Source organism: Scyliorhinus torazame, chromosome 18 (assembly GCF_047496885.1).
Source record: "Scyliorhinus torazame isolate Kashiwa2021f chromosome 18, sScyTor2.1, whole genome shotgun sequence".
Taxonomy (NCBI): domain Eukaryota; kingdom Metazoa; phylum Chordata; class Chondrichthyes; order Carcharhiniformes; family Scyliorhinidae; genus Scyliorhinus; species Scyliorhinus torazame.
In genome coordinates this window covers 68,402,011-68,429,141 of record NC_092724.1, presented here as the reverse complement: position 1 = coordinate 68,429,141, position 27,131 = coordinate 68,402,011, and the positions used below count along the sequence as shown (strand labels likewise).

The window sequence follows — 27,131 nt, the reverse complement described above, 5'->3', positions numbered from 1 at the left end:
AAACGTACAGGAATATTAATAAAGGTGTCAGCTGTGACTTGGTAGGTAGCACTCTCACCTGCATCAATTGTCAATTCAAGTCTCACTACCGAAATTGAATACAAAAAAATGCTGGTATAACTCCAATGCAGTTCTGAGGGAATGCTGCACAATCAGAGGTATTATCTTTTGGATAAGATGTTAAACTGAAGCCTGGCCCATCCTCTCACATGGAGGTAAAAGATCCCATGGCACGATTTTGAAGAAACGCAGGTGACACATCCCCAGTGTCCTGGCCGATATCGATCTCTTCCCCGGTGTCCTGGCTGATATTTATCTCTCAATCAACATCACAAAAACTGATTGTCCAGTCATCATTTTGCTGTTTGTGGGATCTTGCTATGTGCAAATTGGCTGTCATCGCTCTTGCATTACAACAGTGACTAGACTTCAAGATCCTTCATTGACTGCAAAGTCCTCTGGGGCATTCGGTGGTCGTGAAAGGCGCTATATAAATGCAAGTCTTTAGCCTTTTGTAAAAAAGACTAGGTAGCAGAAATCTGAACGAGAAAGTGCTGAAAGCACACAGATGATAAGTTAGCCTGTGAGCAGAGGGCTCTGGGTGGAAATGTTCAGCAGAATGAGCTGGGGGTATGAACCTGCCTGCGCTCTCCACAGATACCGCGCTGTGTTTGTGCTTCAAACAGATGAGAAATAAGCACCCCACACTTACCTTTAATCTGACAAAACGGCTCAAACTGTTGCAGCACAACGGGGTAAAGTCTAACTGCACGGTTAGCTGCCCACTTCTTTAGATCCCATTTCCGATGTTGCCCGGTGTTCTCGGGTGAAGGGTCCGGGTGCCGGTGTTGCCTGGTTACCCGGCGCGGGTTCCGGTGTTGCCTGGTTACCCGGCGTCCCCCCGGGTGAGGGGACCGGGTTCCGGTGTTGCCTGGTTACCCGGCGACCCCCCGAATGAGGGGTCCGGGTGCTCGTGTTGGCTGCTTTTCGTTCCGGCTGTCCGGCCTGCTCCTTGCGGGGGGAAAAGCGAGCACATTTGAGAAAATATTGCCTGATAAAAAGTGTTTACTTTCAGTATTATTAAAAGGAACGTGTTATATCATTTGTCTGATGAACTCTCGGTTACTGTGATCACATAATAATTATTGTTGAATTATACTTGTTCCATTGTTCTGCAACGACCGGATTTTCAAAATTCAAAACTGGGACGGATTGACAAGCCCCGGGAAGGCGGGGCTCCGGGTGATTGACATGTCCGGCGGCCAATGGCAGGAGGGGCGGGGCGACATCTCCCGGAATCTCCCAGCTAGAGTTGGCAATCCGAAAAGTACACCCAATTATCAAAGATCACATTTACAAACCGCAGACTTTTGTTTCAGTGATACCACTTCCTCATTCAAAAAAAACTGAACCACGGCTTCGTTTGTCACAACATCCTGCCTCTGTCCATTATTCTAAATTTGGATTTTTGCATTCTCTTTATTGTCTTGTTTGCTTTTATAAAATCACTCCTCTGAAGTCTCCATTCCAGGATGAAGAGCTTGCATTTCTCTACTTTTTCTTCCTTACATAAGAACCTTGACAATGTCATAATCAGTCTCATTTCAGGTAGAATGTACTGTCCATAACAAGCCACTTAAATGGGACATGAGGGTTTATGCTCCACACAAGTCTCTTCCCATCACTCTTCATAATAATCTTTATTAGCGTCATAAGTAGGCTTACATTAACACTGCAATGAAGTTACTGTGAAAATCCCCTAGTCGCCATATTCCGGCGCCTGTTCGGGACTGAGGTTCATCTTTCAGGACTTGTGTGGGGAAACTGGAGCAAACCCAAGCAGACATGGGGAGAACAGACAGACTCCACATTGACAGTGACCCAAGCCGGGAATCGAACCCGGGTCCCTGGCTCCGTGAAGCAGCAGTGCTAACCACTGTGCTACCATGCCACACATACCTAACCTGTTCAGCGTAATCTACTGTTATGGGCCAGGGTTTAGAGAATCCCAAAGTGTATCATGGAGTTCACCTGACCCACAACTTTTAATAGATTGTGGTATGGGGAGCACAGGGCTTACTCTACAGGTATGGTATAACAGAAAATGGACCAGTGGTTTTTAAAACAAAACAATGTTTATTCTATGAACTCAAGTTCGCCTTTCTGAAACAAACAGTGATCATCTTAGCAACCAGTAAATCAAATACACCCCCCAAAGAATACAACACTAAATAACCTGTATGCTGTCCTTTTACCATCCAAAAGACTTAACAAACCTTCAAACAGGAGCACATTAGGGTTTACATTCAAGACTGAAAACATTTATAATTCTTCTGAATTCACCAAATGATTAAGAGATAGTTCTTCATGGCAGAGATCAACAGCAGTGCAGCTCACAGACATCCCCAAGCTTTTCTCAAACTGAAACTAAAAAGCAAAAGTGGGGCTCAGCTCCACCCACACTCTGACATCACTCCAGTAACATGAGCAGCTCCATTTCTTAAAGGTACATTTTTTAAACACACATTTCTTAAAGTGTACTCTCACATGACACTACAATTCCTTTTTCCCTTGCGTCTTCATCAGCTTTCCCTTAAATGCACCTATGATACTTGCCTCAACTATCCTTATAGCTGGACAAGGCTCATTGGTCGCTCAGGCCCAAGCCGAAGGCAAACAAGCCGCCAAGGGCTGTTATATTTGCTTCCACAAATTCCATGTTAAGGAGAAGGTCCTGAGTTGGGTGAAGCAAAGACGTGGTGAGGTGAAGTGAGAAGGAGTTGGTATTCGAATATGCCAGGACTTAACTGTGGAGCTGGCGTGAAGGTGGGTGCCTTCAGTTGGGTAAAGGTGGAACTCCACAGCAACGGTGTATGATTTGGCATGGTCTACCCAGCGAAGCTGAGGGTAACCTATAACTCGAGAGACTTCTACTTTAAGACGGTGGAGGCGGCGGAGGGGCTTGTGAAGGCTGTGTCATAATATACATCTATGTATACAATGGAGTACAGACAGGCAGTGATTGACACACAGGATGACCAGTAAGCACACAGAACAGAGCAGCCAATCACCAGACAGGACACAACCACTATAAAGCCAGAGGGCACCAGTTTCCCGCTCTCTCGGGACCCAGCCTCTGAGACAGTCAGAGTTAGTGAGCTGACCAGTGCAAACACCATGTGGTAGCTAGTAAGTCTGGTTAGGCTAGCATCAGGTCTCCAGTCAAGTCAGCATAGTGTCAACCCACAGTTGAACATGTATAAGTTTAGATGTTAAATAAAATCGTGTTGCATCTTATCAAGTGTTGGAGGTCTGTCTCTCGCTACACTGCATCAAGTGCAGTCCACATCGACCCAGCCTACCCAACACATCATGGTACCAGTGAGTGATGCTGAAAATTGACGGACCTACCTTGAGTGAATCAGCGTTGACCAGCAAACAGCCATCCAGTGACATGGAAAATGTCCGCCCTCCTCCGCATCGCCGGCAAACTCGGCGCAAATTGGAAGATCTTCAAACAAAAGTTCCAACTCTATCTACAAGCCACCGACCTCGTGGCCGCATCGGATGCCAGGAACATCGCACTATTCCTATCCACAGCCGGGGACCACGCCATCCACATCTACAACTCCCTTACATTTGCTGAAGGTGAAGACAAGACGAAATTTAAACAGTCCTACTGAAGTTCGACAGCCACTGCGATATTGAGGTGAATGAGAGCTTTGAACGGTACATTTTCCAGCAGAGGCTTCAGGGTAAAGATGAACCTTTTCAATCCTTTCTGACCCATCTCCGCATCCTCGCGCAGTCATGTAACTATGACTCGACCATTGATTCCATGATCCGGGATCAGATCGTTTTCGGGGTCCACTCCGATTCCCTTCACCAGCAGCTCCTGAAAGTCAAGCAGCTCACCCTCACCATTGCCATCGAAACGTGCGTTCTCCACGAACATGCTAACAATCGGTACTTCCACATCAGGGCGGCAGAAACGGCAAAGCTAACCTCCCACAAGGCGGAACAGGTGCAGGCCATCGCACAAATGCAGGGCCTAAGTATCGATGAGAGTGGCCATTCCGCCTGCTTTCCCCGGGCCCCTGTGCATGCGCGCCATGACCGAGGGGACGGCGAGGCCGACGACCACTATAAAGCCAGAGGGCACCAGTTTCCTGCTCTCTCGGGACCCAGCCTCTGAGACAGTCAGAGTTAGTGAGCTGGCCAGTGCAAATACCATGTGGTAGCTAGTAAGTCTGGTTAGGCTAGTGTCAGCATATTGTCAACCCACAGTTGAACATGTATAATAGTTTAGATGTTAAATAAAATCGTGTTGCATCTTATCAAGTATTGGAGGTCCGTCTCTCGCTACACTGAATCAAGCGCAGTCCACATCGACCCAGCCTACCCAACACATCAGGCTGAAGGACTGGGGTTGAATTGAGAAATGGGACTGGGGTTTGGCTTCGGACTGAGGGAGGGGGTTAAATGTTATGGACAGGCTTTATTTCTGATTTCAGGTTGTTTATTTGTTTTGTATTTGTTGGGGGGAGCAGTCGGGTTTTTGGGTTGTTTGATGGGAAAGGGTAGTTTAGAACATAGAACATAGAACAATACAGCGCAGTACAGGCCCTTCGGCCCACGATGTTGCACCGAAACAAAAGCCATCTAACCTACACTATGCCATTATCATCCATATGTTTATCCAATAAACTTTTAAATGCCCATTATCTTTACTATGGGCTAAAGTGGGTACGAGAATATTGGGCTTTTGGATTATGGCAGTTTTCTGGGGCACAGTTTCTTGCACTGGTTATATTTGTCTTTGTTTTCAGGGACCGGGTCATGGGGGAGGGGATTGGGGAGAGGGGGGCCTGGGCAGGGGCCTCCACACTAGCAAGTGAGGGTTGGCCAGTGAACGGGAGTGTGGTGGGAAAGGGGCTGCGGTTGATGGAACGTGGTCGAGCAGGTTTCGATGAGCCTGGGAGGTATGAAAAGTGGGAGGATGCGATCGATACTGGGAGAGGTTTGCAAGAGGACGTGGATGGGGGGATTCTGTTATGGAGGGTTCAATGGCAACAAAGGGACAGGGTGGGGCAGGGCCCAGGTTTATGATGATGGCGGTTAGAAGGGGCGGGGTGGGACGTTGAGAGACCCTCTTTCAGAATACGTGGAACATGAGAGGTTTAGGGTGGCCGATGAAGAGGTTGAGGGTCTTTATTTAAAGAGCTTAAAGGCCAATGTGGCAATGTTGCAGGAGGCCCATTTGAGGGTGAAGGATCAGGTGAGGCTCAGGAAGGGTTAGGTGAGCCAAGTTTTCTATTCAGGGTTTGATCGTGGGACTCAGGAGGGTAGCTTTTTTTTGACGGGCTAGAAGGTGAGGTTTCAGATGGAGAAGGTGGTGGTGGACCAGGGAGGCAGGTACGTGATAATGACAGGGACGTTAGAAGGGAGATTGGTGGCACTGGCGAGTGTATATAGCCCCAAGTGGGACAATGCAGAGTTTGTGAAAAGGGTGCTGGGTGCCATTCTGGATTTAGTCACCCACGAGTTAATAGGAGGGTGGGGATTGGAATATGGTGCAGGAACCGAAGGTGGACACATCTCAGCCGCACTTGCTGGCCCAGTCAGCGGGGGTGAAGACACTGCCTGGGCTCAGGAGCGTGATGGGAGGAATGGACAGGGGAGGTTCCTCCAACCAAGGAGGAACCTCCCCTGTTTTTCTCCTCAGTTCATAAAGTGAATACATGTATAGACTTTTTCAGTGTGGGGGAAGGCGTTATTGGCTGGAGTCAGAAGTATTCAGCGATATTGATTTCGGACCATGCGCCGCAATGTGTGGATGTGTTTTGGAGAAGGGGGTGGCTAAGAGGCTGGGATAGAGAATGGACGTGGGGTTGTTAGGGGACCAAAGTTTTTACGATAAGATCGGGAAGATGCTCGAGGAATATGTGAATATGTGTGGTTTAATTGCATGAGGGAAGTTTCGCAGTTGGTGGTTTGGAAAGCTCTGAAGGCAAGAGTGAGGGGGGGACGTGATTTCGTTCAAAGCTAAGATGAACAAAGTGGAGAGAGAGAGAGCAGTGCCAACAACTGATCTAGGAGATTCTGGAGATGGATGGGAGGTACGTGGGGGACCCGGACCCTACCCTCCTGGCCAAGTGTACGGGATAAGGTGGGGAAGCTGTTGATGGCCCAGAGCAGATCAATAAAGTATTTGAAGAGTTCTATAGGTCAGAGCCACCGGGGGAGGAACAAAAGATGAGGGAGTTCCTGGATGGGTTGGAGTATCCAAGGTTGGATGAAGTGGATAGAAGAGGCTTGAAGTGACCGGTGGGGGAGCAGGTGAAGGAGGAGATTGGGAGGATGCAGGCAGGGAAGGCGGCGGGACCAGATAGGTTCCCAGTTGAATTCTATAAGAAACTGAAGGATAAGCTGGCGCTGCTGATGGTGGGAATGTTCAAGGATGCGATAGGCAGGGGTGTCTTGCCACAGATGATTTCCCTGCTGCTATAGAAGGTTAAGGACCCAGCGGAGTGTGGGTTGTAATGTAAATGCCAGGATATTGGCAAAGGTTTTGGCGGCAAGGCTGGAGGGATATCTCCCGAAGGTGATTGGGGAGGAACAGACAGGGTTCGTGAAGGGAAGGCAGCTGTTTTTGAACGTGAGGAGGTTGCTGAATGTGAATCTGTCTCCGGCGGAGGGAAAGGAGACGGAGTTGGTGGTAGCACTGGATGGAGAGAAGGCTTTTGATTGGGTAGAGTGGAGTTATTTGATGGCGGTATTGGAAAGATTTGGAATTGGGCCGAGGTTCGTGGCGGGGGTGCGGCTGTTGTACAAGGAGCCGATGGAGACCGTTCAAAATAATAATATGAATATGAGGTACTTTGCTCTGCACCGGCGTACAAGGCAGCGATACCCTATGTTCCCCATGTTGTTTGCACTGGCTATAGAGCCCTTGGCCATCACGCTAAGGAGCTTGGGGTTGTGGACGGGGATAGTGAAGGGGGGTGGTGGAGCATAGGGGACCCTTCTACGCTGATGATCTGTTATCGTACATCTTGGAACCGAGCACAGACAGTGACCCAGCAGGGAATCGAACCTGGGACCCTGACGCTGTGAAGCCACAGTGCTAATCACTTGTGCTACCATGCTGCCCCCATAGGCGTGTCCTGTTGGGGTGGAGGTCAGTCTCTTCACCCTGTGCCTCGGCGTGGCGGGGGGATCTGCTGGAGTTTGAGCTGACGGAGAGGGGGGGTGCGAAGGAGGGATTCTACAATTCTTGGGGTTTGTTTATTATTCACTTTAGGGAGTAGGTTGCCGTTGAATGTTGAGGGGGGGGGGTTAGGGGTGAGGACTGTTTTCTTTATATATTGTTGGATTGTTTTGGTTCTGTTTCTCTTTTGTTTGGCGAAAATTATGAAAATATGGCGAATAAAAATTTTTTTTTTTAAATCAAGACTAGAATCTGAGGAGAAAGGTAAGCTTAAAATTCAGTTTTCTCTTTGCAAGAAATAGCAACTTAACCAATGTGGTGAAAGGTGGAAAAGAAGCTTTGGTTGACTGTTTTTGAACAAGTTTGCTGGAAGGCGGTAGGGTATCAGAAAGATAGTATTCGACTATTTATTTTCAGCAGAATTATTTGTAACATTCTGCTTACTGGCATACACAAGTTCCAAGCAGAGTCAGAGTTGGAATTGTTTATGAAAATGACTCGTACGATAGGCTGAATTTCTGCACATAATAATGCCACATTTGATGGTCAGTGAAGGTAAGTTACAGAACATTCTCCAACCATGTGATGTGAACAGTACAGGCTTGCCAGTCATGTGGGATTCCCAAATCAGTCATACAGGGGATGTATGTATGTACCTTGCACAGGTTCGGGTTGCGGACTGACTACAAGAATTATGCCTCAGTTCAATTTCCAACAATCTTTAAAACTCCCAGATCTTCTTGAGGTTTTCACCTGTCTTGAAATGAAATGAAATGAAAATCGCTTATTGTCACAAGTAGGCTTCAAATGAAGTTACTGTGAAAAGCCCCTAGTCGCCACATTCCGGCGCCTGTTCAGGGAGGCTGGTACGGGAATTGAACCGTGCTGCTGGCCTGCCTTGGTTTGCTCTCAAAGCCAGCGATTTAGCCCTGTGCTAAAGTATCTGCTCCGTTAAACCTGCTGAAAAGCTCACTTGCCTCTGCTTTTAATGTTTCTCTCTGATCGTGGGCAGCACGGTAGCATTGTGGACAGCACAATTGCTTCACAGCTCCAGGGTCCCAGGTTCGAGTCCGGCTTGGGTTACTGTCTGTGCGGAGTCTGCACATCCTCCCCGTGTGTGCGTGGGTTTCCTCCGGGTGCTCCGGTTTCCTCCCACAGTCCAAAGATGTGCAGGTTAGGTGGATTGGCCATGCTAAATTGCCCTTAATGTCCAAAATTGCCCTTATTGGTGGGTGGGGTTACTGGGTTATGGGGATAGGGTGGGGGTGTTGACTTTGGGTAGGGTGCTCTTCCAAGAGCTGGTGCAGACTCGATGGGCTGAGTGGCCTCCTTCTGCACTGTAAATTCTATGATATTCAAGTCCATCACGATCTCTCAGCCCATTGTATCTTTTTAATATATTTTTTAAATATAAATTTAGAGTATCCGATTTGTTCTGTATTTTTCCAATTAAGGGGCAATGTAGCATGGCCAATCTACCTCCCCTGCACATCTTTGGGTTTGTGGGGGTGAGGCCCACGCAGACACGGGGAGAGTATGCAAACGCCACACGGACTCAGCCCATTGTTTGTTTTAAATAAATTTAGAGAGCTCAATTATTTTTTTCCAATTAAAGAGCAATTTAGTGTGGCCAATCTACCTCGCCTGCACATCTTTGGGTTTGTGGGGGTGAGACCCACGCAGGCACGGGGAGAATGTGCAAACTCCACACGGACAGTGACCCGGGGCCCTGATCAAACTTCAGTGCCCTGAGGCAACAGTGCTAGCCACTGTGCCGCCAAACTCAGCCCATTGTTGATGTTAATTCCTCTAGGTTTATGGTTGAGAGCATGCTGCCAGAAGCCACTTTCTTCTTTTATTTGCACATTTCTATTGCAATGACTTGGAACTACATTGCAAGAGGACTTGAGTACAGGAGCAAGGATGTCTTACTGCAGCTGCACAGGGCCTTGGTGAGACCACATCTGGAGTATTGCCTGCAGTTTTGGTCCCTTTATCTAAGAAAGTACATAGCTGCCAGAAAGTGCGTGTAACATAATGAAAATGGTGAATCGCAGATCAGTGGCTATTTGGAATCTCCCATATAATTCTGCCACCCGGATAATTATACTCTCTTTAAATGTAATTTACATTGAGCTGGCCTGGACTGCCTAATAAACCATTCTCAAATAAAGGTGGCAGCTTTGACCATTCTGGTGTGTGTGTAAAAAAGATACAAAACGTTCACTAAAGTGCAGAGATGTCTGGTTAGCCAGAAGGTGCTGTCTGGAACCATCCAGGAACTAGAATGTCGGAAAAACGTGTTTGGAGCTGATTTGCGGGGCTGCTGGTGACTGTAGCCAATGGTTAGAAGCCGTGTGGAGAGAGGGGGTTGACCTACACGCTTGAAGCCGGGAGTCAGCGGTCTTGCTGCTGCCTCTACCGTCGCCGCTGGTTTGGGTGTTCCGTCGCCGCTCGTCCAGCTCCATCCTCTCCCCCCACACAGCTATCAGCGATGCTGCTACCGCTCCTGCTGCTCTGCTCTGTGGCCGGCATTGTCCAGCCCGCTGTCTACTTCACCGAGCAATTCTCAGACGGAGGTGAGATTGACCTGCTTGCCAAACTGTAACTAGCTGCTTGCAATTAGTTTTCTGCAACTGGATTCCTCCTCCTTAACTAACACAGGCGGCATGCTTGTACTGAAATCCCCTTAGCCGCCTCTTGCCATCTAAGTTCCCATCAACTCGCCATGAGTCACTTTGTTATTTCTGAAGATGGGGACCTTGTCTTGTTGCGCCCTCTTTTCTAACTTGGATGTTTTCCTTAATCTCATTGTGCCCTGGTGTGATTTTTCGGGACTGTTTAACCTTTCCACTTAACTGGGTTTCAAGGGGGGAAGATGTCGAGGTTTCCCCCCAAGAATTTTCCTGACCAGTAATGTAGATTTCACAACCCTCGTTACCCTTTTGTGCTTGACAAAATATGGCTGTTATCCTACTGACAGCCCAGGGGAAGGGCCACACTGTGCTGTGAATCTTGAGGAGGAGCTCCAGGAGAAGTACTGTGATACAATTTGATCTTTGGCGTTTCAGTTTAATTCTGTTGTCATTGCTAACAGCTAACTTTGCATTTCCCCCTTCTGACACAGCACAACCTCAAAGTCTATAGGCCAAAGGGAAAAGACTGGCATTTATACAACCTATCGCAACCTCAGGGTGTTCCAAGGTGCTTTTGAATTGTTGCCACTCTTGTGATTTGTACACAGCAATGTCCCACAGACATTGCGATAAACAACAAATCACACTGGCTATTACATTCACAAAGATTGCATGGTGACTTTTTAAGAGGGGAGCTATTTACTCATTTTTGATTCACTCACCTACGGCTCATTTCTCTTCCCAGTAACTTACATTTATATAGTGCATTCTACAACAGTAACTACACTTCAAAAGTACTTTGGCTGTAAAAATGCCTTGGCACTTCTTAAGGCGATGAAAGGGGCTATTAAATGAATTACTGTCTGTCTTTAACATTGTAAAATGACCCAGGGTGCTTCACAGGAGTGCTATTGAACAAAGTTTGACACAAAACCTCATAAATAATATTAGGATCAGCATGCAAAAACTTGGTCAAAGATTTTGATTTGAAGGAAAGTGTTAGATATGGCAACCAATATTGAGTGATTATTTTGGAGATGTGCAAGAGGTGAGAACGAGCTACCTGGGAGGTTTGTAGAGTTTGAGGGGATGGGGAGAGCCAAGGTATGCCCACATCTGCAGCAATGGCTTCTCTTTCTGCCTCTGCAGCATTAACTCTGGACTCTCCCAGCCTTGGCCCGTCTCCCCTTCCTAATCTACATGCTATTCAAAGGCATCAGAAATCATGGGGTCAGATTCCATTTGCTGACAACATTTAGCTCTACTTCTCCAATCTATCTTTAAATCTGTACTGTTATGATTTCAGCCAAGACCAGTAGCTTTTTTGTAAAGAGGAAAAAATCTAAAACATTTACTGAAATTCTGAAGCCATGAGATTCCATGGTTTAAACCAAATTTTTTTTTACTATACTAGAGTCAAACAAAGCAAATGTTATGTTCCACAACTATTGGTACTACCTATACTCTAAAACTCAGGATCAGCATAAGTTAAACATGAATTAACAAGCAAATTGTAATTGATTATAAACTTCAACTTAAATGGCAGATACAACTAAGACAGATCTCCGAATTAGTTGGCAGTCCACTCAGCTTGTATGTCATGGCGGCAGTGGTTAGCACTCTTGCTTCACAGCTCCAGGGTCTCAAGTTCAATTCCGGCTTGGGCCGTTGTCTATGTGGAGTCTGCATGTTCTCCCCTGTCTGCGTGGGTTTCCTCCGGGTACTCGGGTTTCCTCCCACAAGTCCCGAAAGACGTGCTGTTAGGTAATTTGGACATTCTGAATTCTCCCTTAGTGTACCCGAAAAGGTGCCGGAGTGTGGCGACTAGGGGCTTTTCACAGTAACTTCATTGCAGTGTTAATGTAAGCCTACTTGTGACAATAAAGATTATTATTATCAATCTCAGTCACCAAGTCCTTCAAAACTCTGTCTTCCTCACAAAGAATTTCAGTTCCTCTTCTTCTAGGAGTTAGACTGATTCCCAGCCAACAGCAGCACACAACTGACCCGGGTTGCGCGCTCAACAGTCCTCAGAAAAAACGGCACATGTCTCCAGAACCACCTCCGTTCTGCTCACAATGGTCTGGATGGTATAGATCCACCAATGTAATCTTCAAGTAGTGGAAACAGCTGGAGCAATAGAATATTTGCCCATTCTCAGCTTCTGGATCTAGCCTCTGTGTTCTTTCGCCGACCTGTGCTACACCACTGGGATCATCATCTGAGTTCTGATGGCTGTGGGCCCTTTTTATATAAGTCAGTTTCAACTAAGTCACAGAGTCTCCAGAAGCTTCGGTTTCAAATCTCATTTTTAACCTTGGTTTCTTTTTTGGAGATGTTGCACATATCTTCAGTTGTGAATACTTTGGGGCAGAATATTTATAAACTCATATAGTCCTCTATTTCGCCTTCTCACTGTTAGCTTTCATGTAGTTTTGAAGTTTTTATTTGCTGTTTGCTTTGTCTCTATCTATGCTTTTTTAAAGTGTCTCCTTTAACTTCTGATTACTGTTCAACATCTTTCTGCATGTTCTCTTGCTCCACTGAATCACTTTCCTTGCTAGAAAGGCAGAGATAATTTTTTCTCTTTATTTCATTTCTGTTGCTGTTCCATTTTTAAAAATAAATTTAGAGTATCCAATTTTTTTTTCCAATTAAAGGGCAATTTAGCGTGGCTACATCGTTTTGGGATGTGGGGGTGAGACCCATGCAGTCACTGGGAGAATGTGCAAACTCCACACGGACAGTGAGCCGGGATTGAACCCGGGTCCTCCGCGCCATGAGGCAGCAGTGCTAACCATTGCACCACTGTGCTGCCCGCTGTTCCATTTAGTGCCATGCTTGTTTCATCTGAATTTGCTGATCTCAAATCTGTATATCCTGCGTGCACAGGATAGATACATAATTTCCTAATTTAACAAATTTCCATTTAACTTCTGAAGCGTTGCTACTTCAGCAAAAATACAATAACACAGTTCACGGCCATACAGACTGGGATCCACTTCTAATGGGCTCCCACATATCCCATTGTAAGGACATTTCCAAAGTCGAGGTAGTTTGTGAACTGACTGTTGATGTTTAAACATGAGGAATTTGAGGATTTTTGTTTATGGGATGTGGGCGTCCTTTTAAATTCCATTCTTTCAATTTCCCCCCAAATTTAAATAAATAACATGCACTTGGAAACAGACGTTGTGGCTAAGAAGTAATCACAGCCAGAATTAAAACTCACCAGATAAAACAGATCAACAGGAACTGGTCTTTTTCACTACAGTAAAATAATCTTGGTCAGATCCATTCATTCTTCAGAAATAGGAAGGAGAAGGGCAGCACGGTGGCACAGTGGTAGCACTGCAGTCTCACGGCGCCGAGATCCCAGGCTCGATCCCGGCTCTGGGTCACTGTCCGTGTGGAGTTTGCACATTCTCCCCGTGTTTGCGTGGGTTTCGCCCCCACAACCCAAAGATGTGCAGGGTAGGTGGATTGGCCACGCTAAATTGTCCCTTAATTGGAAAAAATGAATTGGGTACTCTAAATTTATGAAAAAAAAGAGATAGGAAGGAGTAAACTAAAGATTATAATTTAACTGTTGTTTGATTTGAAACAACAAAAAAGCTGAAGCAGGCTATGAACGTGCTAACATATTTTACGGGGGTATTTTCAGAGCTTTCTCATATTTTGGGTCTGGCCAGGAGGTCAGTGAGAACATGAAGTTCTAGATCTCCGCGAGTGCAACTCCAAAATCTAAACGTTCACCTTGTGAAGAATTCCCAAACTTCTGGTCATTCCAATTGTACCGTCCCTCATCCATATATGAGAGCATGCAGCAGTGAGGCAATCACTCCTTGTCCCATCACTTGGTGTTGGGCCTCCAGCTTGACGGATTACCTTGATACACACTGGACTGTCAATGCCAGCAAATGTGTAATTCTTCAACTGTGTTGATGACTTGTTGAGAAGATGTGTATGCAAATTAGGATGGTCAGTGTAGCTTCCTCAATAGTGTGTTAACAAACACACTCAGGTCAGATACAGTACAGATTATACAATAATATTTATTAGTGTCACAAGTAGGCTCACATTAGCACTGCAATGAAGTTCCTGTGAAAGTCCCATAGTCGCTACACTACGACGCCTGTTCGGGTACACAGAGGGAGAAGTCAGAATGTCCAATTCACCGAACAAGAAAGTCCAGTGTGGGAAACCTGGCTGATGTATAATTTTGTTGCTCCATTGCCACACCACCTGTGGTCGGCCAACAACAGGTGCAGGATTTAAAAGTAAAATAAAATTGCCTTACCTTGGCTGAGACAGTTTGCTTCTAGTCAGTTCCGGGTTTGGGAGGCGAGCACGGCACCGTGACTGTGAAGGGGGTGATTAAAATATTTTGAAACAATGAATGCTTGGCAGCATTCCCAGGACAGCGTAGATGATATTAACAGTGCATTGTCAGGAGTATCATGGGTGCTTTCTATTTTAAGATAAATAGTTCACTGGCAAAAAGCACTCATCTATGCACTTTCAGCTCTACTTGTTGGCTTGCCATACAACTTCTCAAACCTAGTTGAGTTGTGTGCCTTAATGGATGTGGAGGGTCATAAAACCCTTCAGCAGTTTTCCAAATTTGTGACTATTCTGTACTTGAAGCCCCAGTCAGAAATGATGGAAGGAGCCCTGTACAAATAAATTGGATAAATTAAAAGTCTTGCTAGAGCTGAAGTAGTTATAGAATCATAGAATCCCTACAGTGCAGAAAGAGGCCGTTCAGCACATCGAGTCTACATTGACCCTCTGAAAGAGCATCCTACCGAGGCACATTCCCCACTTTATCCCCGTAACCTAACCTACACACCTTTGGGTGCTACAGGGCAATTTCAGCATAGCCAATCCACCTCACCTACACATCTTTGGACTGGGGGGGGGGGGGTAACTAGACCACCCAGAGGAAACCTACACAGATGTGGGGAGTAAGTGCAAACACCACATAGACAATCAGCCGAGGTTGGAATTGAACCCAAGTCCCCAAATACAGAATAGTCACAGGTCCCCAGCGCTGTGAGGCAGCAGTGTTCACCACTAAGAAACTCCGTAATATACTTGGTATAAATAAAAACAGAAAATACTGGAAATGTTCAGCAGGTGGGCAGAGAAAGGAGTTAACAATTCAGGTTGATGACCTTTTGCCATGAATGGACAAAATTAGATACCAGCGTTTAAGCTAGTGTAGAAGCTTATCTAGAAATTTGTGGCAGCAGGTTCCCTAGCCAGGGGAAACAACCTCTCAGTGTCCACTCTGTCAAACCCCTTCATAATCTTAAATGTTGCAATGTGACCACCCTCACTCCATTCTTTTAAACTCCTATGGGCCCAATTTACTCACCCAGTTGATGAATTAGTTGTCCCTTCATGTTGAATATCATTTGGGAAGAAGCACTGAGTGATAAGGCACAGAATGTACTCTGTCTGGATTTCAGTGCCCATCACCAAGAGTGGCTCTGCTACTGACTGAGCTGATGGAATCCTAAAGAACAAAGTTGCTAGACTGGGTCTGAAGTAGACGCTGAGGGAACCAACCTACTTTTTTTTTGTTGTAATTTTAAATTATTTTTTTCAATTAAAGGGCAATTTAGCATCACCAATCTACCTGCACAGCTTTGAGTTGTGAGGGTGAGACCCAAGCGGACACGAGGAGAATGTGCAAACTCCACACAGACAGTGACCCGGGCCGGGATGAAACTGGGTCCTCAGCACTGTGAGGCAGCAGTGCTAACCACTGGGCCACCCTGCCACCCCTGGAAGAACCTACTTGAGCTCGGCCTCAACTTCTCATCTTCCCATTCAGTATACCCTCTGTCATGTGTGGCACTGCCACCTTGCCAAAAGGATAGATTTAGAACAGATCTAGCAACTCAAAACTGGGCATCCATGAGGAGCTATGAGCCATGATCAGCAGCAGAATGTATTAAAAAAAATTTTTTTTAGAGTACCCAATTTTTTTTTTCAATTTATGGGCAATTTAGCATAGCCAATTCACCTACCCTTCATATCTTTTTGGGTTGTGGGGTGAGATCCATGCAGACACTGGGAGAATGCGCAAACTCCAAACGGACAGTGACCCGGAGCCGGTATTGAACCCGGGTCCTTGGTGCCATGAGGCAGCAGTACCACCGTGCTGCCCTCGATCTTGTTATTCAAGATGTAGAGTGGCACAATGGTTAGCATTGCTGCCTCACAGCGCCAGGGACCTTGGTTCGATTCCAACCTTGGATCACTGTCTTATGTGGAGTTTGCACGTTCTCCCCGTGTCTGCGTGGGTTTCCTCCGGGTGCTCCGGTTTCCTCCCACAGTCTAAAGATGTCGTTTAGTGTCCAAACGTTTAGGTGGGGTTGCACGGATAGGGTGGTGGCCTGGGTGGGATGCTCCTTCTGGGCTGCGGTACAGACTCGATGGGCCGAATGGCCTCCTGCACTGTAGGGATTCTATGCAGAAATTTTCTATGTTCCAAAAGTGACAATACTTTAGAAATACTTTATTGGCTGTCACGTTTGCTATGTCCTAGGGCCGTGAACGGCACTACATCAGTGGGACCTTTCATCAATCCTCCCTTTATCTGAATTTACTGGTTACCTGATTTTGAATGTAAGGTTGATTTGAATTGGTGGAATCATTAAGACAAGTACAGAAAAGTAAGTTATTGATAAGTATGTCACTAATGGATTTCTCCTCCACCTCCCCCCACCCCGACCATTCTGATTTCAGATGCCTGGAATAGCCGATGGATTGAATCCAAACATAAATCGGACTATGGCAAATTCAAGCTATCAGCTGGAAAGTTTTATGGGGATGTGGAGAAAGACAAAGGTAGGTTGACCTGTGTACAATGTTTGAAGATGTTAACTGTTTTCTGTAGATCTGTTGAGCTTCCTTGCTAATCTCTGGGCTGATTTGATTTGGGAACAGTATCCTTAATTTTATTTCATATGGAACTTCTAGATCCTCAGTAATGATACCGTAACTTGTATGTATGTAATTTGTATCCTGGCAATGCTCCTTTAAAGAGAAGTAGTCGCGCCTTCAGGACGCGCGACAACCGCTTTAACCTGGGGTTACCCCATCTCTGGATCTGTAAAGATTTAATCACCTGCTAATGCTCGCATTCCAAGCATTGTCTGGCATCTTTGAATTTGTCTATATATGTGTTTCTGGAACAGACCTCTTCATTCACCTGAGGAAGGAGCAGCGCTCCGAAAGCTAGTGACATAGAAACAAACCTGTTGGACTTTAACCTGGTGTTGTAAGACTTCGTACTGTGCTCACCCCAGTCCAACGCCGGCATCTCCACATCATGGCTTTAAAGAGAAGCCCTAGCTTCCCTTATTAATTCAACGACTAACATACATTAATGTTATTGGGTGAGATTTACCGGCTATTCATGCCGGCAGGATGTTCCGGTGCCACGCTGGAGCACGGGCTTTCCGGCGACGAGGGGTGCAGTCAACTGGAAATCCCGTTGACAACGCGGGACCTGTAAATCCTGCTGGCCGGCTGTCTCCACCGCTAAAAACCACATGGCCGGTAACTCAGTAAATCCTTCCCTATTTTGTTTCTTGTTGGTGATTTTTTTTTAATGTCCCTTCTATTTTCTGGTCTTTTCTAAAGTTACTGGCATTCAGAATCCAGAAAAATACAGCACAGAAGGGGCCCTTTGGCCCATCGAGTGTGCACCGAAGCATGAAAAGCATCTGACCAGCTTACCTAATCCTATTTGCCAGCACTTGGCCTATAGCCTTGAATGTTGTGACGCGCCAAGTGCTCATCCAGATACTTTTGGATGTGAAGCAGCCTGCCTCTGAGATACAGTTTCGGCAGAGTCCTACTGTCCTTTGATCATAGAATTTACAGTGCAGAAGGAGGCCATTCGGCCCATAGAATCTGCACAGGCCCTTGGAAAGAGCACCCTACTGAAGCCCATGCCACCACCCTATCCCAGTAACCCCACCTAACCTTGGTTTTGGACACTAAAGGCAATTTAGCATGGCCAATCCACCTAACCTGCACATCTTTGGACTGTGGGAGGACACCGGAGCACCCGGAGGAAGCCGCCGCAGACATAGGGGTAAGGCGCAGACTCCGCACAGACAGTGACTCAAGCCGGGAATCGAACCTGGGACCCTGGAGCTGTGACGCAACCGTGCTAACCACTGTGCTACCATGCCGCCCCAATATTCTTTATTTGACCTGAGCGAGAGGAAATCAATAATCTATTTCATACTTGGGGCTGGGACAGAGAATTGCATTGCTGCCAAGTCTGTTCCAGCACGTGCCAATATCACTTAATAACAACCAGGAATAGAAGTGCTGGTTGACTTGTGTGCATGTGAATTTCACAGCTTCTATAACTATGTCAGTGTTGGAGCTTTAGGGCAGATGTTAGGATCTGAAGGCATTGAACAGTGTTCAGTCCAGAATTCTGTAATTGAGGGGTGGCACAATGGCACAGTGGTTAGCACCACCGCCTCACGGCGTCAAGGACCCGGGTTCGAATCCTGGCCCCGGGTCACTGTCCGTGTGGAGTTTGCACATTCTCCCTGTGTCTGCATGTGTTTCACCCCCACAGATGTGTAGGATGGGTGGATTGGCGGCAATACATTTTCCCCTTTTTAAAAACAAAATCAATTCTGTAATTGAAAGGTGAGGTGCTGTTCCTCTGGCTTACACACATTATTAGAAAGCATTTCCTTTGCTATTCCTCATTGCTGTAATGGATGAGAACAACAGGTTGGCCCTTGACTCTCAGGCCTCTGTCAGTGTTGTCTTGTAAATAGCAATTATTCAATAAATGACGGCATACTCTGTTTGTTCTCTTCCTTCATTCTGGAGATGGGATTTCAATCACTTGGTAGAACAGAGCTACGTGCAGTATCAAGGATGAGACTTCCTGGTGCTGTATGCATCTCCCTGATCACCTTGTTGAGAAATGGGTTGGGTGAGGAATCGTGTGTAGGCCCAGCCAGTTTCTTGTAATGGTCTTGGTTCATATGGATCATTTCAGAATTACTTTTTTATTAAAGTCCTGTTTTGCACACAGGTTTGATTCTTACATTGTTTTGTGGTACTCTATTAAGGCAAGTGCTTTGATTCTTGCCTGAAACCAGCCTGGGGCTGGTTTAGAACAGTAGGCTAAACAGCTGGCTTGTAAAAAAAGGCCAGCAGCGTGGGTTCAATTCCCGTACCGACCTCCTCGAACAGGCGCCGGAATGTGGCGACTAGGGACTTTTCACAGTAACTTCATTGAAGTCCCGATTAATGATTTTCATAAAAGTAGGGCCTTGTCAGTCAGCCACACGTGCAACTTCAGAACAGGTAGTTTTTAGAGGAACTGGGAAGTAATGAGTGCACATTTGCATTTTTTATTCCTATAAATGGGCTGAACACCAGAAATGTAGTTTCATATTTTTAAACAGGTGGCTCCAACTATCTTGTCCTTGTTGTTCGTGAGCTTTGAAACTTAAAGTTTAAATTTAAACATGACACCTTGTTTCTAGTAATAAGCTGTTTGCTGGTTGTACCACATGTGAAGCTACAACATTAGCCTTTTCTGGCTGCCATGCGAACGTCGTGGGAAAGCATTATAATGAGGATATCTATTATATGTAAAATGTCTTTTGTCATCTTTTTATAAGATTCTCATTATAAACACAGATCTATGTAAACTTGCTACACAGTAGTTACACTTTTCTGCCAGTGTCATAAAGGTCCAGCACAGAAAAGCCTTTTTGGCGCATCACATCTGTGCTGGTCAAAAATAACCACCTATGTATTCTTTTTTTAATGTATTTAGAGTACCCAGTTATTTTTTTTCCAATTGAAGCACTATTTACCATTGCCAATCCACCTAACCTGCACATCTTTGGGTTGTGGGAGGTGAAACCCACGCAGGCATGGGGAAAATCCCATTTTCCAGCATTTGGCCTTGTATGCCTCGGCATCGTAAGTGCACATCTAAATATTATTTCATTATTATGAGGGTCTCTGCCTCCACCACCCTTTCAGGCAGTGAGTTCCAGACTCCCACTACGCTCTGGGGTGGAGGGGGAAAGTTTTTCCTCACATTCCCTCTGAACCTCCAGTCCCTTACCTTAAATCTACATAAGAACTAGGAGCAGGAGTAGGCCATCTGGCCCCTCGAGCCTGCTCCGCCATTCATTGAGATCATGGCTGATCTTTGTGGACTCAGCTCCACTCTCCGGCCCGTACACCATATCCCCAAATCCCTTTATTCTTTACAAAGGTATCTATCTTTTTCTTAAAAGCGTTTGAAGAAGGAGCCTCAACGGCTTCACTGGGCAAGGAATTCCATAGATTCACAACCCTTTGGGTGAAGAAGTTCCTCCTAAACTCGGTCCTAAATCTACCTCCCCTTATTTTGAGGCTATGCCCCCTAGTTCTGCTTTCCCCGACCAGTGGAAACAACCTGCCCGCGTCTATCCTATCTATTCCCTTCATAATGTTATATGTTTTAATAAGATCCCCCCACATCCTTCTAAACTCCAATGAGTACAGTCCTAGTCTACTCAACCTCTCGTCATAATCTAATCCCCTCAGCTCTGGGATCAACCTAGTGAATCTCCTCTGCACTCCCTCCAGTGCCAATATGTCCTTTCTCAGGTAAGGAGACCAAAACTGAACACAATACTCCAGATGTGGCCTCACTAACACCTTATACAATTGCAGCATAACCTCCCTAGTCTTGAACTCCATCCCTCTAGCAATGAAAGACAAAACTCGATTAGCCTTCTTAATCACCTGTTGCACCTGCACACCAACTTTTTGCGACTCGTGCACCAGCACACCCAGGTCCCTCTGCGCAGCAGCATGTTTTAACATCTTACCGTTTAAATAATAATCCATTCTGCTGTTATTGCAGTAGCATTGTGGATAGCACAATTGCTTCACAGCCCCAGGGTCCCAGGTTCGATTCCGGCTTGGGTCACGGTCTGTGTGGAGTCTGCACATCCTCCCCGTGTGTGCGTGGGTTTCCTCCGGGTGTTCCGGTTTCCTCCCACAGTCCAAAGATGTGCAGGTTAGGTGGATTGGTCATGATAAATTGCCCTTAGTGTCCAAAATTGCTCTTAGTGTTGGGTGGGGTTACTGGGTTATGGGGATAGGGTGGAGGTGTTGACCTTGGGTAGGGTGCTCTTTCCAAGAGCTGGTGTAGACTCGATGGGCCGAATGGCCTCCTTCTGCACTGTAAATTCTATGAAATTCCTCCCAAAATGGATAGCCTCACACTTGGCAACATTGAATTCCATCTGCCAGACCCTAGCCCATTCACCTAACCTATCCAAATCCTTCTGCAGACTTCCGGTATCCTCTGCACTTTTTGCTTTACCACTTATCTTAGTGTCGTCTGCAAACTTTGCCACATTGCACTTGTCCCCAACTCCAAATCATCGATGTAAATTGTGAACAACTGCGGGCCCAACACTGATCCTTGAGGGACCCCACTAGTTACAGGTTGCCAACCAGAGAAACACCCATTTATCCCCACTCTCTGCTTTCTGTTAGTTAACCAATCCTCTACCCATGCTACCACTTTACCCTCAATGCCATGCATCTTTAGTTTATGCAGCAACCTTTTGTGTGGCATCTTGTCAAAAGCTTTCTGGAAATCCAGATATACCACATCCATCGGCTCCCCGTTATCTACTGCACTGGTAACGTCCTCAAAAAATTCTACCAAATTAGTCAGACACGACCTACCCTTTATGAACCCATGCTGTGCCTGCCCAATGGGACAATTTCCCTCCAGGTGCCCCGCTATTTCCTCCTTACGCCCTGGTCATTGATCCTTCCACCAAGGGGGAGGCGGTGACGTAGTGGTATTGTCACTAGACGAGTAATCCTGAGGCCTAGGATAATTCTCTGTCTGGGGACCTGAGTTTGAATTCAATAAAAATCTGGAATTATAAGTCTATTGATGCCCATGAAACCATTGTCAATTGTTCACTAATGTCCTTTAGGGAAGGAAATCTGCCATCCGTTTTTTTTAAATTTAGAGTACATTTTTTCCAATTAAGGGGCAATTTAGCGTGGCCAATCCACCTACCCTGCACACCTTTGGGTTGTGGGGGCGAAACCCATGCAAACACGGGGAGAATGTGCAAGCTCCACACGGACAGTGACCCAGAGCCAGGATTGAACCTGGGACCTCGGCACCGTGAGGCAGCAGGGCTAACCAACTGCGCCACCGTGCTGCCCTGAAATCTGCCATCCTTCCCTGGTCTGGCCTACACGTAACTCCAGCAATGTGGTTGATTCTCAATTGTCCTAAGGGATGGGCAACAAATACTGGCCCAGCCAGCGATGCCCACATCCATGGCTGAAAAGAAAAGTTTCTACCTGTCTACTCTATCCATACCCCTGAATGTTCTACAACTCAGGAGAAGCTGCATTATCCAAACAGCATTTATTGAGGAAATATTTCAGAAAAAAGACAATGGATGACTTGACAAATCATTATTGAATTATGGTCCAATATGGAAGCACGAGGTGAATAAACAATAACAGTAAATGTAACATTGAGGCAATGTAAACTTATAGAATGGGTTACAGTACAGGAAGCCATTTGGTACATTAAATTCTGACAGGGCTGTGCAGACTGGATGCAAGGATGAGCTTTCCTCTGGCTGGAGGGTCTAGAACAAGAGGTCACAGTCTCGGGATACAGGGTAGGCCATTTAGGTCTGAGATGAGGAGAAACCTCTTCACTCAAGAGGGTGGGGCACGCAATAATAATCTTTATTGTCACAAGTAGGCTTACATTAACACTGCAATTAAGTTACTGTGAAAAGCCCCTAGTCTCCACATTCCAGCGCCTGTTCGGGTACACAAAGGGAGAATTCAGAATGTCCAATTCACCTAACCGCATGACTTGTGGGAGGAAACTGGAGCACCCGGAGGAAACCCACGCAGACACTGGGAGAACGTGCAGACTCTGAACAGACAGTAACCCAAGGCAGGATTCGAACCTGGGAACTTGGAGCTGTGAAGCAACAGTGTTACCGACTGTGCTACCATGCTGCCCTGAAGGCTGTGGAGGCCAAGTCACTGAATATATTTAAGAAGGAAATAGATTTCTACACTCTTTAAAAAGTGTCGAGGAGTAGGGGGAAAGTACGGAAGTATGGTGTTGATATGCAGGTTCAGTCATGATCATATTGAATGGTGGAGCAGGCTTGAAGGGCTGATTGGCCTACACATGCTCCTATTTTCTATGCCCTATCGTAATTATGCCCTACTCTTTCTCTGTAGCCCTGATTTTGTTTTTTATCTTCAGATAATTAATTCCCTTTTGAAAGCCACGATTGAATCTACTTCCACCACACCATTAGGAAATGCATTAAGCTCCTCAGCACTGGTTGCATTTTAAAAAACATTTCCTTCGGCGGCATGTGGCACAGTGGTTAGCACTGCTGCCTACGGCGCTGAGGACCCGGGTTCGAATCTCGGCCCTGGGTCACTGTCCATGTGGAGTTTGCAAATTCTTCTTGGGTCTGCGATCCAAAGATGTGCAGGGTAGGTGGATTGGCCATGTTAAATTGCCCCTTTCCTGGAATAAAAATAATTGGGTACTCTAAATTTATAAAAAGAAAGTTTCCTCATGTCACCTTTGTTTCTTTTGCAATTCACCTTAAATAAATGTCCACTCATTCTTGATCCTTCCGCCAATGGGAGCAGTTTCTCTTCTTCTACCCTGTCCACATCCGTCATGATTTTAAATAATTCGATCAAATCTCCTCTTGCCCTTTTCTTCTCCAAAGGAGAATTTCCCCAGCTTCTCCAATCTAATCTCATGTCTGAAATCCCTCATCCCTGGAAACATTCTCCTCAACTAATAAGCATTAATTTCTCCTTTTAATGAGCTAACATCGGCATTTAAAAAAAAAAACCAGTGTTGGAAGATTGTCCAGTGACTCAGTAAGTTCATTCCATGTGTCATTAAGGTGTCCAAACCAAGATGATCCCAGATCTGATGCGCAGTTCTGAGCTTGCCTTACCTCAGGGTGGCGCAGTGGTTAACACTGCTGCCTCACGGCACCGAGTACCCGGTTTCGATCCCGGCCCCCAGTCACTTCCGTGTGGAGTTTGCACATTCTCCCTGTGTCTGCATGGGTCTCACCCTCACAACCCAAAGATGTGTCGGGCAGGTGAATTGGCCACTCTAAATTTCCCTTTAATAGGAAAAAAAATAATTGAATACTCTAAATATAAAAAAACAAAAAATCAGCTCAGAGTGGTATTGGTCTCAGTATCAATGAGATAGGAAGGAAGTTAACTAAACTTCCCACTCCTGATTATTAACCTGTGACTCCCACTGGAAGTGTATAAACAATGTAGTTAACTCAAACAACCTTCTGAAATGGGTTAGCAGAAGCTGCTACAACTTTCACAGGGGTTCAAGAAGATGGCTCACAATCAACTTCTTGAGGGCACTTGGGGATGGGCAAAAAGTGCTGGCCTTGCCGTGAATGGAATTTTTTAAAAAAAGAAGGATGTTGGGTGATAAGGTTAGGTTTGGCTGCCATTTATCCTGTTCCCATCCCCATCTCCAGTTGAATGACTTATGAAGACAAATTTTTGTTAGTAATTTGGGCAAGGGAGGGAACAAGGTACATGTGGAGCCTACCTCAGCAGAGAATCACTATTTTCAAGAAAGAAAGAGTCAAAAAGAAAAGCAGCCGTGAAGAATTTGCAATAGTCTTTCTCGGATGAACAACACCAGGAATAACTATATTTTTAAAGTAAATTTAGAGTACCCAATTATTTTTTTTTCCAATTAAGGGGCAATTTAGCATGGCCAATCCACCTACCCTGCACATCACGCAGACATGGGGAGAATGTGCAAACTGCACACAGACAGTGACCCAGGGCCGGGATGAACCCCGGTCCTCAGCGCTGTGAGGCAGCAATGCTAAGCACTGCGCCACATGCTGCCCTCGGAATAACTTTTGTTTTTTAAATTTAGAGTACCCAATTAATTTTTTCCAATTAAGGGGCAATTTAGCGTGGCCAACCCACCTACCCTGCACATCTTTGGGTTGTGGGGGCGAAACCCACGCAAACACGGGGAGAATGTGCAAACTCCACACGGACAGTGACCCAGAGCCGGGATCGAACCTGGGACCTTGGCGCCATGAGACTGCAGGGCAAACCCACTGGGTTTCTATGCTGCCCCGAATAACTATTTTGATTAGTTATTCCCATATTTTGCATTGGTGTGCCCCAAAAAATTTGTTAGCCTAAACTATTTTGAACCTGCTCCACTATTCAGTTATGTCATAGCTGATCTGGATCTTACCCACCGTAGTTGGATATTCCTTCAGACCCTTGCAGAAATCTATTGATCTTCATCTTAATTCCTATAAAGCAGTAGCTGTTGAACTTTTCTATAGGTCTACCTGCAAATGCTGGTACCTAAATTCCAAGGAACCCTGTACAGTATCCTGATAACCAAAAGGCCATATTACATCCCAAAGCAGCAAGTTCAGTTACTATCGAAAATGTTTCCTAGTATGCACTGCCAGAAACAACAAGTTCGTAAATCAGCAAATATAGAGGATAAAAATCAGAAATATGATGACTGACAGAAAATTGATGACCATGGACCCTCTTTAGGCTCACTGGACTCTCTTGGGCTCAGCACCTCTGGTTTGAACGTCGATACTGGGAATGGGAGCACAGTAGTGGGTACTACTGTATCTTGGTTGTACAAGTGGTTAGCACAGTCGCTTCACAGCTCCAGGGTCCCAGATTCGATTCTCGGCTGGGTCACTGTCTGTGCGGAGTCTGCACGTTCTCCCCGTATCTGCGTGGGTTTCCTCCGGGTGCTTGGGTTTCCTCCCACAGTCCAAAGATGTGCGGGTTAGGTGGATTGGCCATGATAAATTGTCCTTGGTGTCCAAAAAATGTTAAGTGGGGCTTACTGGGTTACGGGGATAGGGTAGATAGGTGGGCTTCAGTAGGGTGCTCTTTGTATGGGCTGGTGCAGACCCGATGGGCCGAATGGCCTCCTTCTGCACTGTAAATTCTATGAATCTAATAACTGCTAACTGTGACATGTGGATGGAGTAAAAGTGAGCCAAAAGCTCTTTCACCCTCCCCATACCAAAAGCTGCCTTTCATCTTCAGGGCTAATGTCCGTCAAGGACACGAGAACACAAGAAATAGGAGCAGAAGTAGACTCTATGGCTCGTCAGCCACCTTCGCCATTCAATAGGATTGTGGCTGATCCTAGGCTTTGACTCTATTTTTACACCTACTTCCCATATCCCTTAATTTCTTGAGAGACCAAAGATCTGTTTATCCCAGCCTTAAATATATTTAATGCTGGAGCATTCACAACCCTCTGTGGTAGAGAATTCCAAAGATTCACAACCCTTTCAGTGAAGTAATTTCTCCTCATTGTAGTCCTAAATGATCAGCCCCCTTATCCTGAGAGTCTGTCCACGTGTTCCCCTACGCTATCAAACCCCCTCAGAACTTTGTATGTTTTATTGAGATGGCCTCTCATTCTTCTGAACTCCAGAGAATATGGGTTTAATTTACTCAGCCTCTCATCCCAGGAACCAATCTAGTAATAATTTATCTTTATTATTGTCACAAGTAGGCTTACATTAACACTGCAATGAAGTTGCTGTGAAAAGCCCCCAGGTACCACACTCGGGCGCCTGTTTGGGTACACGGAGGGAGAATCCAGGATGTCCAAATTACCTAATAGCACTTCTTTTGGGACTTGTGGGAGGAAACCACATAAACCGCATAGACAGTGACCCAAGCCGGGAATTGAACCTGGTACCCTAGCGCTGTGAAGAACAGTCTAACCACTGTGCTACCGTTCCGTACTAGTGAACCTTTGCTGTAAGTTGCTGTAAGGCCTCCAATGCAAGTACATCCTTTCCTAAATATGAAGACGAAAACTACACATGCTATTCAAGGTGTGTGTCAGAAACCCCGTACAATCGGGTAGGTTGGACGGTGGGTTCCAGAGATTGCATAGGGCAGGAATTAGGAGGATGGGGGATCTATTTATAGACGGGAGCTTCCCCAGCTTGAAAGCCTTGGAGGATAAATTTGAATTGCCAGCAGGGAATGGGTTTAGGTATTTGCAGGTGCGAGACTTATTGAGGAAGCAGGTTCCGGCCTTTCCACTGTTGCCACCACGGGGGATACTGGATCGAGTAGTCTCCAGTACCTGGCTGGGAGAGGGGAGGAGATCAGATATT

At 46.0% G+C, this 27,131-nt stretch overlaps 2 protein-coding genes across 7 annotated transcripts in view; one reads left to right on the top strand and one right to left on the bottom strand.

Moving 5' to 3' along the window:
* c18h19orf44 (chromosome 18 C19orf44 homolog) overlaps window positions 1-1,187 on the bottom strand; it is a 70,186-nt gene extending 68,999 nt beyond the window's left edge. Inside the window, exons 1-2 of one of the 5 annotated variants that reach the window (XM_072482844.1) lie at window positions 883-1,187; window positions 713-852 (exon numbers count right to left, since the gene is read on the bottom strand). The gene's annotated coding sequence lies outside the window, so the exon portion shown is untranslated. Of the gene's footprint in view, window positions 1-58; window positions 680-712 lie in introns of those variants that run through there. The other 4 variants (XM_072482843.1, XM_072482847.1, XM_072482845.1 and 1 more) reach the window with 4 other exon arrangements.
* Window positions 1,188-9,585: 8,398 nt separating this feature from the next.
* Window positions 9,586-27,131, top strand: part of LOC140395273 (calreticulin-like) — a 220,808-nt gene continuing 203,262 nt past the window's right edge. Inside the window, exons 1-2 of one of the 2 annotated variants that reach the window (XM_072482842.1) lie at window positions 9,586-9,789; window positions 16,606-16,707. In XM_072482842.1, coding sequence (XP_072338943.1) covers window positions 9,705-9,789; window positions 16,606-16,707 — 187 coding nt within the window. In that variant the 5' untranslated portion in view covers window positions 9,586-9,704. The remainder of the gene's footprint in view (window positions 9,790-16,605; window positions 16,708-27,131) is intronic. The other variant, XM_072482841.1, reaches the window with a different exon arrangement.